Source organism: Bubalus bubalis, chromosome 1 (assembly GCF_019923935.1).
Source record: "Bubalus bubalis isolate 160015118507 breed Murrah chromosome 1, NDDB_SH_1, whole genome shotgun sequence".
NCBI lineage: Eukaryota > Metazoa > Chordata > Mammalia > Artiodactyla > Bovidae > Bubalus > Bubalus bubalis.
In genome coordinates, this window is record NC_059157.1 from 132,712,696 (window position 1) to 132,726,339 (window position 13,644).

Below are 13,644 nucleotides of genomic sequence, written 5' to 3' on the forward strand. Positions count from 1 at the left end.
GAAGTATACCGCGCATGCAAGCAACAGAAACAGGGTCACGGGCCACAGGAGCTAGGCCTTTGGACAGCATCCGACTAGGCGGGTCACAGACTTTTTGTTCTTGGGACCCCTTTACACTTTTAACAATTATTGAGAATCTGAAGGGGCTTTTGTTTATGTGGGTTATACCTTTCATTATTTACCATATTAGAAATTGAGAAAAGTTGAAGAGATTCATTTAAAAATAATAAACCAATTAGGTGTTTATATAAATTATATATTTTACCAAAAAAATTTCCCCCAGACAAGCTGTTTACTGAAAAGAGTGGCTCTTGCAAATTTCTTTAATATCTTGCTTATAGAAGACATTCCTACCTCTGCTTCTGCGTTCAGTCTATTGGGATATCACACATCATAAAAGTCACTGGAAAACTCCATTGTATATTCATGAGGAAATGAGAATGAAGCTGTAAAATGACATCTCAGTAGTAGTATAAAAATAATTTTGACCTCACTGATCCTGAGTTCCCCAGAGCACACATGGAGAGCTATTGACCTAACTTAATGATAGAGCTTGCACATAAATGATTCAGCTACACCTCACAACAAGGTTCTTAAATGACTTTTATTCAGTTGGGGACACTAAGACTTAGAGAAGAAATTTGCCTAAGGATAACCAGCTTCTTTGAAACTCAAACTCAACTGAACCCTGGCTGCCTCCAATTTTGAGAAAAGTTAAACTAATGAGAAGAGCTAAACTATGTAGTTTCAGAGTAAGGTCAGATGCCTCCTCTGTTTATACAGATCATATCTGCAAAGGTATTAAGTCATCAGACCATTCCTGGAGCAAGGGGAAAATCAAATGCATTAATGAGTTAGCAATGGTTCTAACTGTCTGACATGATATACCTAAAACAAAGTTTACTTTCCTTCTTTCTGATTCACTATGTTTAACAATGACTTCACAAAGGAATAGTGAGAGAATCAGAAAGCTGTTCACCTCATGATCCAAAACACCAAAGAGGTGGTTTTGGACGTTAGACCAAGATGATAATTCATTTTTATCTTACTTCTAAGTTGGCTAACTCTGAAATCTGTTGAATTTTTAAATGTCTGTTTTTTTACCCTCTTAGAGAAGCGGTCAGCAATTTTCTCACTGCCCTCAGTTTGCAAAGAAAGAGCAGGAATCAGCAGCAAGTCCCTCATCCTGCAATCTCTGGGAATATCTGGGCTGCCCTTAGAATTGCCCTTTCTCTGATGGACCAGCCAGAACTCTTCCAGGCGGCTAATCTCGGTGACCTGGATGTCCTCCTAAGAGCTTTCAACTTGGATCCTTGAAGGAAAAGGGGAGGGGGGGGAACCCTTCACCTGTGTAATTGTACTGAGAAATGCAAAACTATTTTATTATGAATTCCAAAAAAAAAGGATAAAAACGGATGTTCAAAAGGCCATGGTGATATAACCCAAGGGAATTCCCACAGACAATGCCCAGTCTCTGTTCAAATACAAAAAGCACAAAACGTTGCAGAGTCAAGTTTGGGCTCGAAAGAACGGAGAGACACAAGACAAAACCAAGATAAAGTGACCGTGTTTGAATACGCTTCACAAGCCGTGAGCACACTGCAGGTATGTTCCTTGGGGTTTTTCCAAGTGTCCACTTGCAGCTGATGACACATGTGAGGAACTTGCTCATGGGGCACCTGGAGAAAGCAGTGCCTCGGGTCAGGAAATTCTGTTTCTGAACTGTCCTCTGAAATTCCCCCCTTTTACCAGGTTGAATATAGTTTGGGCCAAGGTGCATGCACATATATTAACTCTTGACTGAAAAGAGGCATTGCTTAAACACGTTCCAATTTTAACTTTTACTGTAGCCCTTTGATTTCAGAGAGGGAGCTTTGCCGGCAAAAGCAGTTTTTGCACTAGAAATTTTTGCTCTTCCCAATCAAAACTTTTCTGGGATTGTATATATGCACTTTACTATCTTATTTATGCCTTGCTGGAGTTTTGTTTTGTTGCTCCAATTTTTAACTTGGGGGTGAAAGATTTGAGAATTCAGCCTTGTTAGATTAATGGACCAAATAAAAATTCCTGAAAATAGTTTTTCATAGCGTAGGGTTTTGAAGGAGTGTTTTTTCTTAAAGCAGATAAGACATAGGTGTAAATATGTCAAACACAGATCTTATTCACATGCTTTTCTGGGACTCTGTATGAACGTAAGCAAAAGATAAGATAGAAATCACAACATCATCCAACTTTCTGTAGAGACTTTGTGAATGCTATTGAGTTAACATTAACTTGCTTAAATGTCATATTTTCCTTGCTTTCTAACTGCCATTCACAGTTAATGTTCCTTTTAAACTGTTAATATTTTAAATAGTATTTCTTGAGTGATAAATACATCTTTCCCTTAAAATTATGTGTATTCTTAGTTCCATAATAATCTGCCCTGCTCACCCTTTTGCATTCTAAATAATAGAAGATCAGTGCCTTTGAGCTGAGCCTCACTGAACATCAGTGGTTTAATATGAAAGATGCATGCATGGCTTTCACTTTGAACATGTATCAAGCATCAGGAGTTTTCTGCTGGCAGTAGTGTTTTATGTAATTGGTTATAGTCCACTCAGTTCTTCAGAGTGGTTTGTGCCTGTTAGGGCTTTGGTGATTATTTGGAAAGACATCATTTTTTAAAGATTTAGAAAAATTGTTTGCAAAATGCTAACCAAAATATAAATTCACTGATGTCCAATTTGAGTAATTTGTCCTGGTTAAGTGGCCCTTTTCGTCTTCACTGTGTCTCTGTCCTTCTTCTAGAATCTTCCCCAAAGCAATCCAAGCCCATCTTTTTTCCTCATGTTCTTTGGTTACTAATCAGATCAGATCAGATACATTCATGATTATAGTTACCACAAAAAAAAAAAAGCATTTGGTTCAAGAATTTAATTGACTGGGGAGTTAGCTTCTGCTGGAAGATGAGAGAGGAAATGTACACACATGCTCAGACATCAAACTCTTGAGGTACAGGTAGAAATGCTCTCTTCTGTTATGTCAGAAGTCTCTAGGGTAGGAAGGGGTCCCAAGGACACACGAAACCACAAGTGCTTGAGGCTTCCACATATCATAACCTAGCCTAGTTTATAAAGACAAAGAGTTGCGGGCCTGTGGTGGTGCCAGACTTTTATCTTCATGTCAAAGCCTACCTGGGCTAGGTGATACCTCCATCTGGCCAGCAAGAGACAGAGGCACTAGGGCATTCACTGTTGGGCAGAAGTCCCAACCCAGGGTTGGCCTCCTTCCCTGCAGTCTGAGAAGCAAAACAGAGCTCAGTAATACTTTCTAAAGAATACCTGGTATTCTGTAGAGTTTTAGAATCCTAGAAACTCGGCCTGGAATGGACGCTTGGCGCCAAACTCCAGTCCGTGACAGATGCCTGCTTGAGTATCCCTGATGGAATAGCATCCATTCTGTGCATGCTTATCCTCTCAATCCCTGTGCATCACTGGTCAGCTGACTTGCATCCATCATAGACCATTAGGACAAACTTTACAGGTGTTCTATTTATGAAGTCATTCTATACTTTGAATAGTTAACTGTACTTGCATTAAAGATAGGCTGTTTTCTTAGCCTTGCTGGCACTACCTGCATGAAATCAGTAACAAAGCCTGCAAACAGGGTAAACGTGGGATATTTTTATTTTTGATTGTTCCTATGTGGTGGCAGATTTTGCAGCCCAAGTTTTATTTTGCTTTTGAAATACAAAGTAACTTCAAAGAGTTGTGTTAGAGGACACAAAGTTTTTCAATATTTTTAATTGACATAGTTGATTTGCAATGTTGTTAGTTTCTGCTATACAGCAAAGTGATTGTTATACACGTATATAAGTTCTTTTTGTATTCTTTGCCATTATGGTTTACCACAGGTTATTAAATATATTTCCCTATGCTATACAGTAGGACCTTGTTGTTTATGCATTCTATATATAATATTTTGCATCTACTAACCTCAAATTCCTAATTCATCCCTCCCCCACCCCTCTTACCCCTTGGCAACCACAAATCTGATCTCCCTATGTAAGTCTGTTTCTGGTATGTAGATATGTTCATTTGTGTCATTATTTTCTTTCAACTTTTTATAAAACTATTGGTTGTATATTGGAGTATAGTTGATTACCAGTGTTACAGTTTCAGGTGTATAGCAGGGTGATTCAGTTAAACATACACATGTATCTATTCTTTTTCAAATTCTTTTCCCATTTAGGTTGTTACATAATATTGAGCAGAGTTCCCTGTGCTATACACTGGGCCCCTATTGGTTATCCATGGTAAATACAACAGCGTGTACATCAGTCCCAAACTCCCTAACTATTCCATCCCCCCACCTTGTGTCATATTTTAGATTCCACATATAATAGATATATTTCTCATTTTTATTATTTCACTTCATCTCTATATCCATGTGTGTTGCTGCAAATGGCATTATTTCATTCTTTTTTATTGTTGCATAGTATTCCACTGTATATATGCACATCTTTTAAAAAAAATTTTATTGTAGTTGCTTTGCAATGTTGTTAGTTTCTACTCTACAGCAAGATGAATCAGCTATATATATATATGTATATATACATACATACGTATATCCCTTCTTTTTTCAATTTCCTTCCTACTTAGGTCACCACAGAGCATTTAGTAGAGTTCCCTGTGCTATACAGTAGGTTCTCATTAGTTATCTATTTTACACATAGTATCAATAGTTGCATATATGTCAATTCCAGTCTTCCAATTCATCCCACCCCACTTTCCCCTTTGGTATCCATACACTTGTTCTCTGCATCTGTGTCTCTGCCTCTGTTTCTGCTTTGTAAATAAGATTGTCTACACCAATTTTTTCAGATCCCACATATATACCTTAATATATGATACTTACTTTTCTCTTTCTTACTTCACTCTCTAAGTCCATCTAGGTCTCCACAAATGACCCAATTTCATTCTTTTCGTGGCTAAGTAATATTCCACTATATATATGTGTGTGTGTGTGTGTGTGTGTGTGTGTGTGCACCACGTCGTCTTTATTCATTCCTCTGTTAATGGATGTTTAAGTTGTTTCCATGTCTTGGCTATTGTGAATGGTGCTGCTATGAACATAGGGGTGCATGTATCTTTTTTAATTATAGTTTTTTCCAGATATATGCCCAGGAGTACTGGATTGCTGGATCATATGGTAACTATTTTTAGTGTTTTGAGAAACCTCAACTTACCTTCCCACCAACAGTGCAGTAGGGTTCCCTTTTCTCCACACCTTCTCCAGCATTTGTTATTTGTAGATTTCTTAAATGATGGCCATTCTAACCTGTGTGAAGTTGTACTCATTATAGTTTTGAATTTATCTAATGATTAGCAATGTTGGGCATCTTTTCATGTGCCTATTGGTCATTTGGGTGTCATCTTTGAAGAAACATCTATTTAGATTTTCTGCTCACTTTCCATCTGGGTTGTTTTTAATTGTTGAGTTGTATGAGCTGTTTCTATATCTTGGAAATTAAACCCATGTTGGTCACATCACTTGCAAATATTTTCTCTCAGCCTGTAGGTCTTTTCTGTTTGTTTGTGGTTTCCTTTGCTATGCAAAAGCTTATAAGTTTGATTCGGACCCATCTGTTTATTTTTGCTTTTATTTCTACTGCCATGGGAGAATGACATAAGAAAGTATTGCTATAATTTATGTTAGAGAATGTTTTACCTATGTTCTCTTCTAGGAGTTTTATGTTGTCATGTCTTACTTATATTTAAGCCATTTTGAGTTTATTTGTGCATGGTGAGAGGATGTGTTCTGATTTCATTGATTTTTACATGCAGCAGTCCAGCTTTCCCAACAATACTTGTTGAAGTCTTTTTTCTGTTTTACATTCCTGCCTCCTTTGTTGAAGATTAATTAACTGTAGGTGTGTGGGTTTATTTCTGGGCTCTCTGTTCTGTTCCATTGATCCCTATGTCTGTTTTTGTTCTAGTACCATGATGTTTTGATTACTCTAGCTTTGTAGTATCATCTGAAGTCTGGGAGGGTTATGCCTCCTGGCTTTGTTCTTTTTCCTGAGTATGCTTTGGCAACTGAGTCTTTTATGGCTCCATATAAATCTTAGGATTATTTGTTCTAGTTCTATGAATAATGTCATGGGTAATTTGATAGGAATTTAATTTAAATCAAATTTAATTAAATTTGATTAATCACATTAAATTTGTAGATTGCTTTGGGTAGTATGGCCATTTTAACAATATTAATTCTTCTAATCCAAGAGCATAGAATATCTTCCTTTAGTGATATGTCTTAAACATTTTATTGGAGTATATAGTTGATTTACAATGCTATTAGTTTCAAGTGTACAGCATAGTGATTCAGTTATATATATTGTTGTTCATTTGCTAAATCATGTCTGACTCTTTGCGACCCCATGAGATGTAGCCTGCCAGGCTCCTCTGTCTGTGGGATTTCCCAGACAAGAATACTGGAGTTGGTTGCCTATATATATATATAGGTTGGGTGTATATATATATGTATATACACAACCCTATATATAGGGTTATATACACACACACACACACACACACACACACATGTATACACATATATATGTATGTATATACCAATTTCACTATATATATAATACACACACTCATTCTTTTCCAGATTCTTTTCCCATATAACATTACAAAATATTGAGTAGAGGTCCCTGTACAATCCAGTAGGTCCTTGGTTATTTTACATTGTGTGTTTTAATTATAAGCTCCTAATTTGTCCTTCCTGACATGTTTCCCTCTTTGGTAACCATAAATTTATTTTCAAAATATGTGAGTCTGTTTTATAAATAAGTTTGTTTATATGATGATACTTTTTAACAAAATTAAGTAAAAACAGTTGCTGGAAAGCAAGTGAACGTTTATAGAAATCAGAGCACCAAAAATTTTAAGTAGCAACATTTCAGATCAGTGTTTATTGCATACACCTATTTTTTAACTGTTGACACATTTAAGGCAGAACTGATTTTTGCATCTTATCTTCATGATTAAAATTGTCACTCAAATTTCTCTTTCCATTTGAAAAGATAGGTGTTTTGGGTTACCTTCTGAGGTACTCTAGGAAGGCTTTGAGTACATTTTTGGGGGGTTACTGAGTAATAAATAGCCTAAGATCTCTTAGAATGGTAATATTTTACTAGAGTGACCACTCCATTTCATAAATGTGACTTTCAAGAACCAGTTTCACTAGTAAATAGGATGAAAATGCAGAGATGGCCAGTGATCATTGCTGAATTTCAAAATGTTATATCTGTGTCTGCTGGGCTATTTCCATGTGCTCCTGTACCTTCCCAGTGAGGCAGAGGAGGAGTAGAGAAAAGGAGAGGCTTATCACATCGAGCCATCATTCCCTTTGCTTTCTCCCACTCAATCCCCATGACTCCTTGAAAAAAAGGCAGATCTTATCCACCAGGAAATATTTAGTAGAAAACTGAGGTGTGCTTTCTCAGCCAATCTGTGTTCCAACTAGAATGGCAAATTTGTGACAGTTAACTGGGTTGGAATGTCCAGGACCCACTCACTTTCAATTTTATGCTGCTTTCCTCTTTCTTTAACATAATAGTTCTGTCTCTGTTATTAAAGAGAACTACTTAATTCTCTTTTATGACAACTATTATGTTAAATCTTAGGTCTGTGTCTAGTCATTAATATAAGTCTTTGTAGTATATTTGTGCTATACAAGCAAGACTTGAATACAACTGTAGTTAGTCCTACTTATTAACAGGAGCTCCCAAACTCTGTACCATAACTTTGTGAGTGCCTCAGAAACAGAAAAAGCAAAATGATCATTTTGTGTCCCTCATTTGTCCCTGAATCAGTTGCACAAAACTGGACTGTACGTTGTTGTTGCTATGGTGGTTGTTTTTATTGCTCGAAATGCTTCTAGAAGCATTCTAGTAACAGGGTGTTTTGAAGGCTTCGTTTGTGTGCCATCTTTTTGAGGCCTCCTGTTTTAGGAATTATTAAAACATGCACATGCATGGTTTCAACTTTGTAAAAATAATTTCAAATGTATTCCCTCGCCAGATTTTACTGCACAATTTCTTTATTTCAGTATTTATAGAACTGGTTGAAAATAAACTGTTTGAACCAAGAAGTAGATAGATCTATATATATTTTTAAGAGTGTTTGTAGCTATCTGAACTCTGGCATAAGGTTTGTAAAAAGGCAGTTTTTAAAAAGTAAAACATATAACCTCAGGTACCAAGATAACGCATGCATTAGTACTTGCAAAGTCTGCCTACTCGAATATTAACCAAAGCATGCAAGATAACTTTGCTGAATGTAAATTTACCCTGTGCATGATTAAGTCTCATAGGTTAGCTTATTTTTTCCTTGCTTCTGAACAAGGGAGCATTTTCATGAACTTTGTGTTCCACCAGTTTTTCTACCTTTAGTATCCTATCCTTGAGGTGGTTCTCATGCTATTACACCAAACTTTAGAGATTCACACAGCTGGTTTATGCAGTGCGGTGTTGCAGCCAGCGCCAAACTAATCCTGTAAGGAAACCAGATATTTAGACATCCAAACAGTTTTTAAAAAGCAGTTGAGGTACAACAGACCCAAAACAAAATCCACATGTCTGAATACTACTAAACAAAAGCATATTGATTGCCTCAGCACAGTTCTGAGTTAAGAGTGCATTTCAAGTTTTTTCTAAGTTAGAAATGCTGACATTCTTAATAAGGTGGGGAGGTCAGGGTAATGTCAGGCACATGAAAACCATCATAAGGCAAAGTGGACACAGGGTCTTAATTTCCACAAAGGTCACACATAGTGAGTGGGGCATCTATCACACCACTGTCCTCAGCACAGCCCTGTTCGTATGGTAAGTAAGCTACTTGGGGTCACATCCCTTAAGAAACTGGACATGGTCAATCTGTGTGTAAACACACTGACATTCAAGGTTGATGAGGTGACTTCATAGTCACTCAGAACCAACTCTAAAGTCTTCTCACTCACTTTCTGTGACACCTGCTTTAAGGAAAAATAAGGACAAGGAGACCAGAAGTGGAGGGGGCAAAGCTCAGTCAGACAATAGCGGTATCCTACGTTAGTGCCAGCTTGGTCACCACTTCATATCCCCATACATCCCCACACACGTGCAGGTGAGCTCCAAGACCACTGTGTAGAAGCGTTAAACAGTTAAGAGGAGGGAAAAAAACCAGAAAACTAAAGTGTGTGACTTCACAAACTCTCCTCTCATGTGGTACTTTGCCTTGAATAAAGTTTCCACTACCTGCACCCTCTGCAGAAATACCAAAATAGCACACTCTGGAAATAAGTCCCCCAATCTCAGAACTGTTTTCTGAGGACTGCTCTCCAACAAAGAACTCTTGTTGTAGAGCATCACAGCAAAACCTGACAGGCTTATTGGAACGCTTTCAGAAACCTGCACTCAATAACATGGAAAATAAAGAATGAGGCAGTTCTTTACTTACCATAAAATGTGGGGTTTTCTTTCTTAGAGAAGGAAATGGAAGGAATATACACATTCACTGGGGTAGTTTGGCCTTTTCACTGAGATATATAAAAATACCACATAGGAACTGTGCTACATGAGAAAGATGTTCATGATTGAACATGTTACCAGTAGATAAAAGAAAGAGCAAACCTAAATTTTACTATTTTCAATTCCCCCCACATCATCTAACCCAAACCCTCTTCAATTTTCATTTCCCAACTTTGTTTACATTTGTTGAAAATAAACCTGAAACTTTTTACAAACTATAACAAGCATTTATTAACTATTTAGAAAAGATGTTTCTATATATTTTGTATATCTATGAATATTGCATATCTAATCTAAAATACTGTTTGAGACAAATTCTTCTGTGATGCTTCCTTATCATGCTCAATTATGTTTAAAATCTTGGGATTTCATTTTTAACCTCAATAGATAACAGAAAAAAATTAACCTTAAATGTTTACATTGAGCTTTTAAATTAAAACCAACCCAAATTAAGTGACCTATAGTAAATTAATGGCAGTAGGGGTGGGGGCGTTAAATTTATTGGCATACTACATGACAATGTATCTGTATATTTAATGAAATATTACATATCATAGCACAACTCTGCTGGGTATTAAGACTTCATCTTAGTATTTCCCTGCATTGCTCTTTGAAATAAAATTACTACCATAAAAATCTCTTATCATATTGATTGATGTGTTTAATTTACTCTGTTGGCTTATAATTTGCAAAGTACCAAGATTAAGGTAGTATTTTTGTACTTAATGGAAGCATGCCTTCCCCTTTTTCACATTATTAAATTGTATTTATATTTGTGCAATTTTAAACTATGTTTTCAAATAAACTTTGTCTGTGGCTTCAAGGTCTTTTCAAATATCTTTCAAAATGGGATACAGGGATCAGAATTGCTTCAAATCAAACAATCCAATTTGTACTCCTGGTTAAAAGGTCTTTTTATTGAATATCACTATGATTTTGCATGAGTTATCTGGAAATCAGGAATGCATTTTTAGATAAAAAACAAAACTTTAAAATCCTCCTTTCTTAAAGTCTAAAATATTAACCTGAAACTGGGATTTGGTGGATTTTTCTGTTTGTTTTTTTTTTTCTTTTTTAATAAAAGTATTAAAATATATTTGTTTTAGGGTCTTTTTCTTTTTGGTCAAATCTTTGTGCTTCCCTGGTGGCTCAGAGGTTAAAGCATCTGCCTGCAATGCAGGAGACCCGGGTTCGATCCCTGGGTCAGGAAGATCCCCTGGAGAAGGAAATAGCAACCCACTCCAGTATTCTTGCCTGGAGAATCCCATGGAGAGAGGAGCATGGTGGGCTACAGTCCACAGGGTCGCAAAGAGTCGGACATGACTGAGTGACTTCACTTTCACTTTGAGCACCTACTAAGTACAGGTCCTGTTCTAGAGCGGGACAATGGTAAGTAACTCAAATCAAACCTTTGAAGAGCTTGGACATCCACAAGTACTTTTAATAGATGAGAATGCTGCAAAGTGCTAAAAGAACAAGGTAAGTTCTGTATATTTAGTGAACTATTATATATCATAGCACAACTCTGTTGGGTGTTAAGACTTCATCTTAGTATTGCTTATGTAGTATGCAAAGTGCTAGAACAACAAGGTTAGTGAGAAATGAGAGTGACTGGGCTCCTTTATCTGGGCAGGTCAGGAAAGGTTTCTCTTACCTGATATTTGGGGCTGAGATTTAAACAGCAAGAAGCCAGCCCGGTAGAGTCGGGGATTCCCTCCCCAGTGCCCTCTCTCTTTCAGTCGGAGGCCGCACTTACCCTTGGTGGGATTTTCTTTTCTCCTCTGTAAAATTAAGCTGTACATCTTTTCATTCCTGATTCACTGTTGTTCTCCAGGCAGTAAAGTCCCATCTACCTAGTGGTGAACTGTGGCTCCTCTCCTACCTCTGGCATAACTCAAACCCTTTCTATGTCTCCGACCCCCTCCCCAACTTTTTAAATGTGAATATTAATTTCCTCTCATAGCTGCTTCACTCCATGTGTGTGTACAAAAGCAGCCCAGGGTCTGAATGGTTCTTCACATTTCTTTACAGGGCTCCTTAAGGTAATACCTTACCTATGCAGCACTTCAGGGTTCACAAAGGACTGATATATTTTTTTCCTTACTTACCACCTGCTGGTGATCAGCTTAAGGAATCAGAACTTCAGGCATCAATAGTTAATTTGGGTATTTCGCCCTGTGGAAGTAAACTACTGATTCTCAGTAGGCACTCTGCTCAAGTTGGCTCACTGAGCTCAGGAGGGTGGAGTCCAGAAGGGCAGCCTTCTCAGCCCCAGTTCTCTGGAAGGGAAACAGGAAGCTAGCTAACATTTCCTGAAGCCTACCTGGTACAGAGTCCTCAGGCAGAGGTTTCTACTGTCATTTTAACCGCAGTAAGCACTCAGGTCCTAAGCTTCTACTCTACTGCTAATTGTATCCAGTCCATAAGTGTTAGTCACTTAATCGTGACTGACTCTTTGCAACCCCATGGACTGTAGCCCACCAGGCTCCTCTGTCCATGGGATTTTCCAGGCAAAAATACTGGAGTGGATTACCATGACCTTCTCCAGAAGAATCTTTCCGACCCAGGGATCAAACCCAGGTCTTCTGCAATGCGGGCCGATTCTTTACCATCAGAGCACCAGGGAAGCCCTCAGTAGCAAGTTATAACGGGAAAATTGATGAGGACCAAATACAAACCGATGACTCAAGATTGTTCTTTTAAAATTTACAGAACTGTTAACAAAGTAAGTTCACTAAACTAGAAAGGAAAATGTAAAACTCTGGGAAGAGTTCAACTGGTTAACTTTCTTAAATTAATCCTGTCTCCCTCACACCCCGTCCTAAGATGGCCATCTTGCTTCCTCTTTCCCTCAGAAAAGAAATGCAGGAAAGAACTCCCAGACTCACGGCATTGTGTCCTGGTCTCCTCACCATGGCATCTGCCTTCCTCCTGTCCACACACAAGTCTGCCTAAAGTCAGCTCCAACTCTGGCAACCAGATTCTATCTCCTCTTGGCTGTTCAAGAACAGAGGATCAGCACTTCTGCTCTCTCCCTCCTACACCCTTTACATTCTTTATTTGACCATCTTATTTCTCAGTTAAAAGGAAAAAGTTCTCTCAATCCCACTCACTTCCCTTAGCAGTCACCACCCCGCTTTCTTTCCTTTGTACCAAAACTCCTCCAAAGAATTGTCTGCATTCATGTTTTGCAATTCCTCTCCCAAACTGCTCCCATGGAGACTACACATGACTCCAAGTTGATCAGTCTCACAGTGAACTCATCTTACTCAGCCTACCACAGTTATTTGGTCCCTCTCACCTCCTCAGGATGCTTTCCTCACTTGGCTTCCATTTCCAGGCACTGTGCTCTTGGTTTCCGTGCACGACAGTGGCCACTCGTCCCTAGGCTCCTTTGCTGGCTTGTCTTCTCCCTGACTTATGTTCAAGGGCTCAGCCCCTCAACCTCTATGTTATTTCCAGTCTCCCTCCATTGACAATCCCACCCATCTAGATACCAACCACTCCCAATTTTATATCTACAGTCCAGACTTCTATCCAAAGTCCAGAGTTGTATAGTATGTGCAGCTTCCTACTCAACATCAGCCATGGAGCTCTAATAGGTACTTCAACCTCAGCATGTTCCCAACCAGGCTCCTGATCATCTTTCCCCACCACCAGCTGTAACCTCACCACACCCCCTCACCACCTTAGCTGACTGCAACTACATTCTTCAGTTGCTCAGAAAAAAACTTTGGGGGCAGCTTTAGCTACTCATTCCCTTACACCCCACATCCCATCCATCAGGAAATCCTATTGGCCTTACATTCAAATGTATCTAGAATTGCCCATCCACACTACCGCCACTGATACCACCCTCCCTCTGAGCATCAATATCTCCCCTTGCTCACCACAGTAGCCCCTATTTCTGTCCTTGTCTTCCTGTCATCTCAGCTAAACAATCTCCCTGAAAATTTGGGAGCAGTTCAGGGCTCCCCATTTTACTCTAGAGCCAAGCCCTTTCAATGCCTCTTTGGCTAAGGCAATCTGGCCCCCACTCTCCTCCTTCCCTTCTAACCACATTGGTTCCCTTGCTGCTTCTCCAA

At 38.5% G+C, this 13,644-nt stretch overlaps 1 protein-coding gene across 6 annotated transcripts in view; it reads left to right on the top strand.

Annotated features, from left to right (window-relative positions):
- PEX5L (peroxisomal biogenesis factor 5 like) overlaps positions 1–13,644 on the top strand; it is a 318,150-nt gene that overhangs the window by 287,303 nt on the left and 17,203 nt on the right. For 5 of the 6 annotated variants that reach the window (XM_025287945.3, XM_025287903.3, XM_025287909.3 and 2 more), the window contains one exon: positions 1,113–2,730. The exons of the other annotated variant lie outside the window; for it this stretch is intronic. In XM_025287945.3, the coding sequence (XP_025143730.1) occupies positions 1,113–1,317 (205 nt within the window). In that variant the 3' untranslated portion in view covers positions 1,318–2,730. Of the gene's footprint in view, positions 1–1,112; positions 2,731–13,644 lie in introns of those variants that run through there. 6 annotated transcript variants of the gene reach the window in all.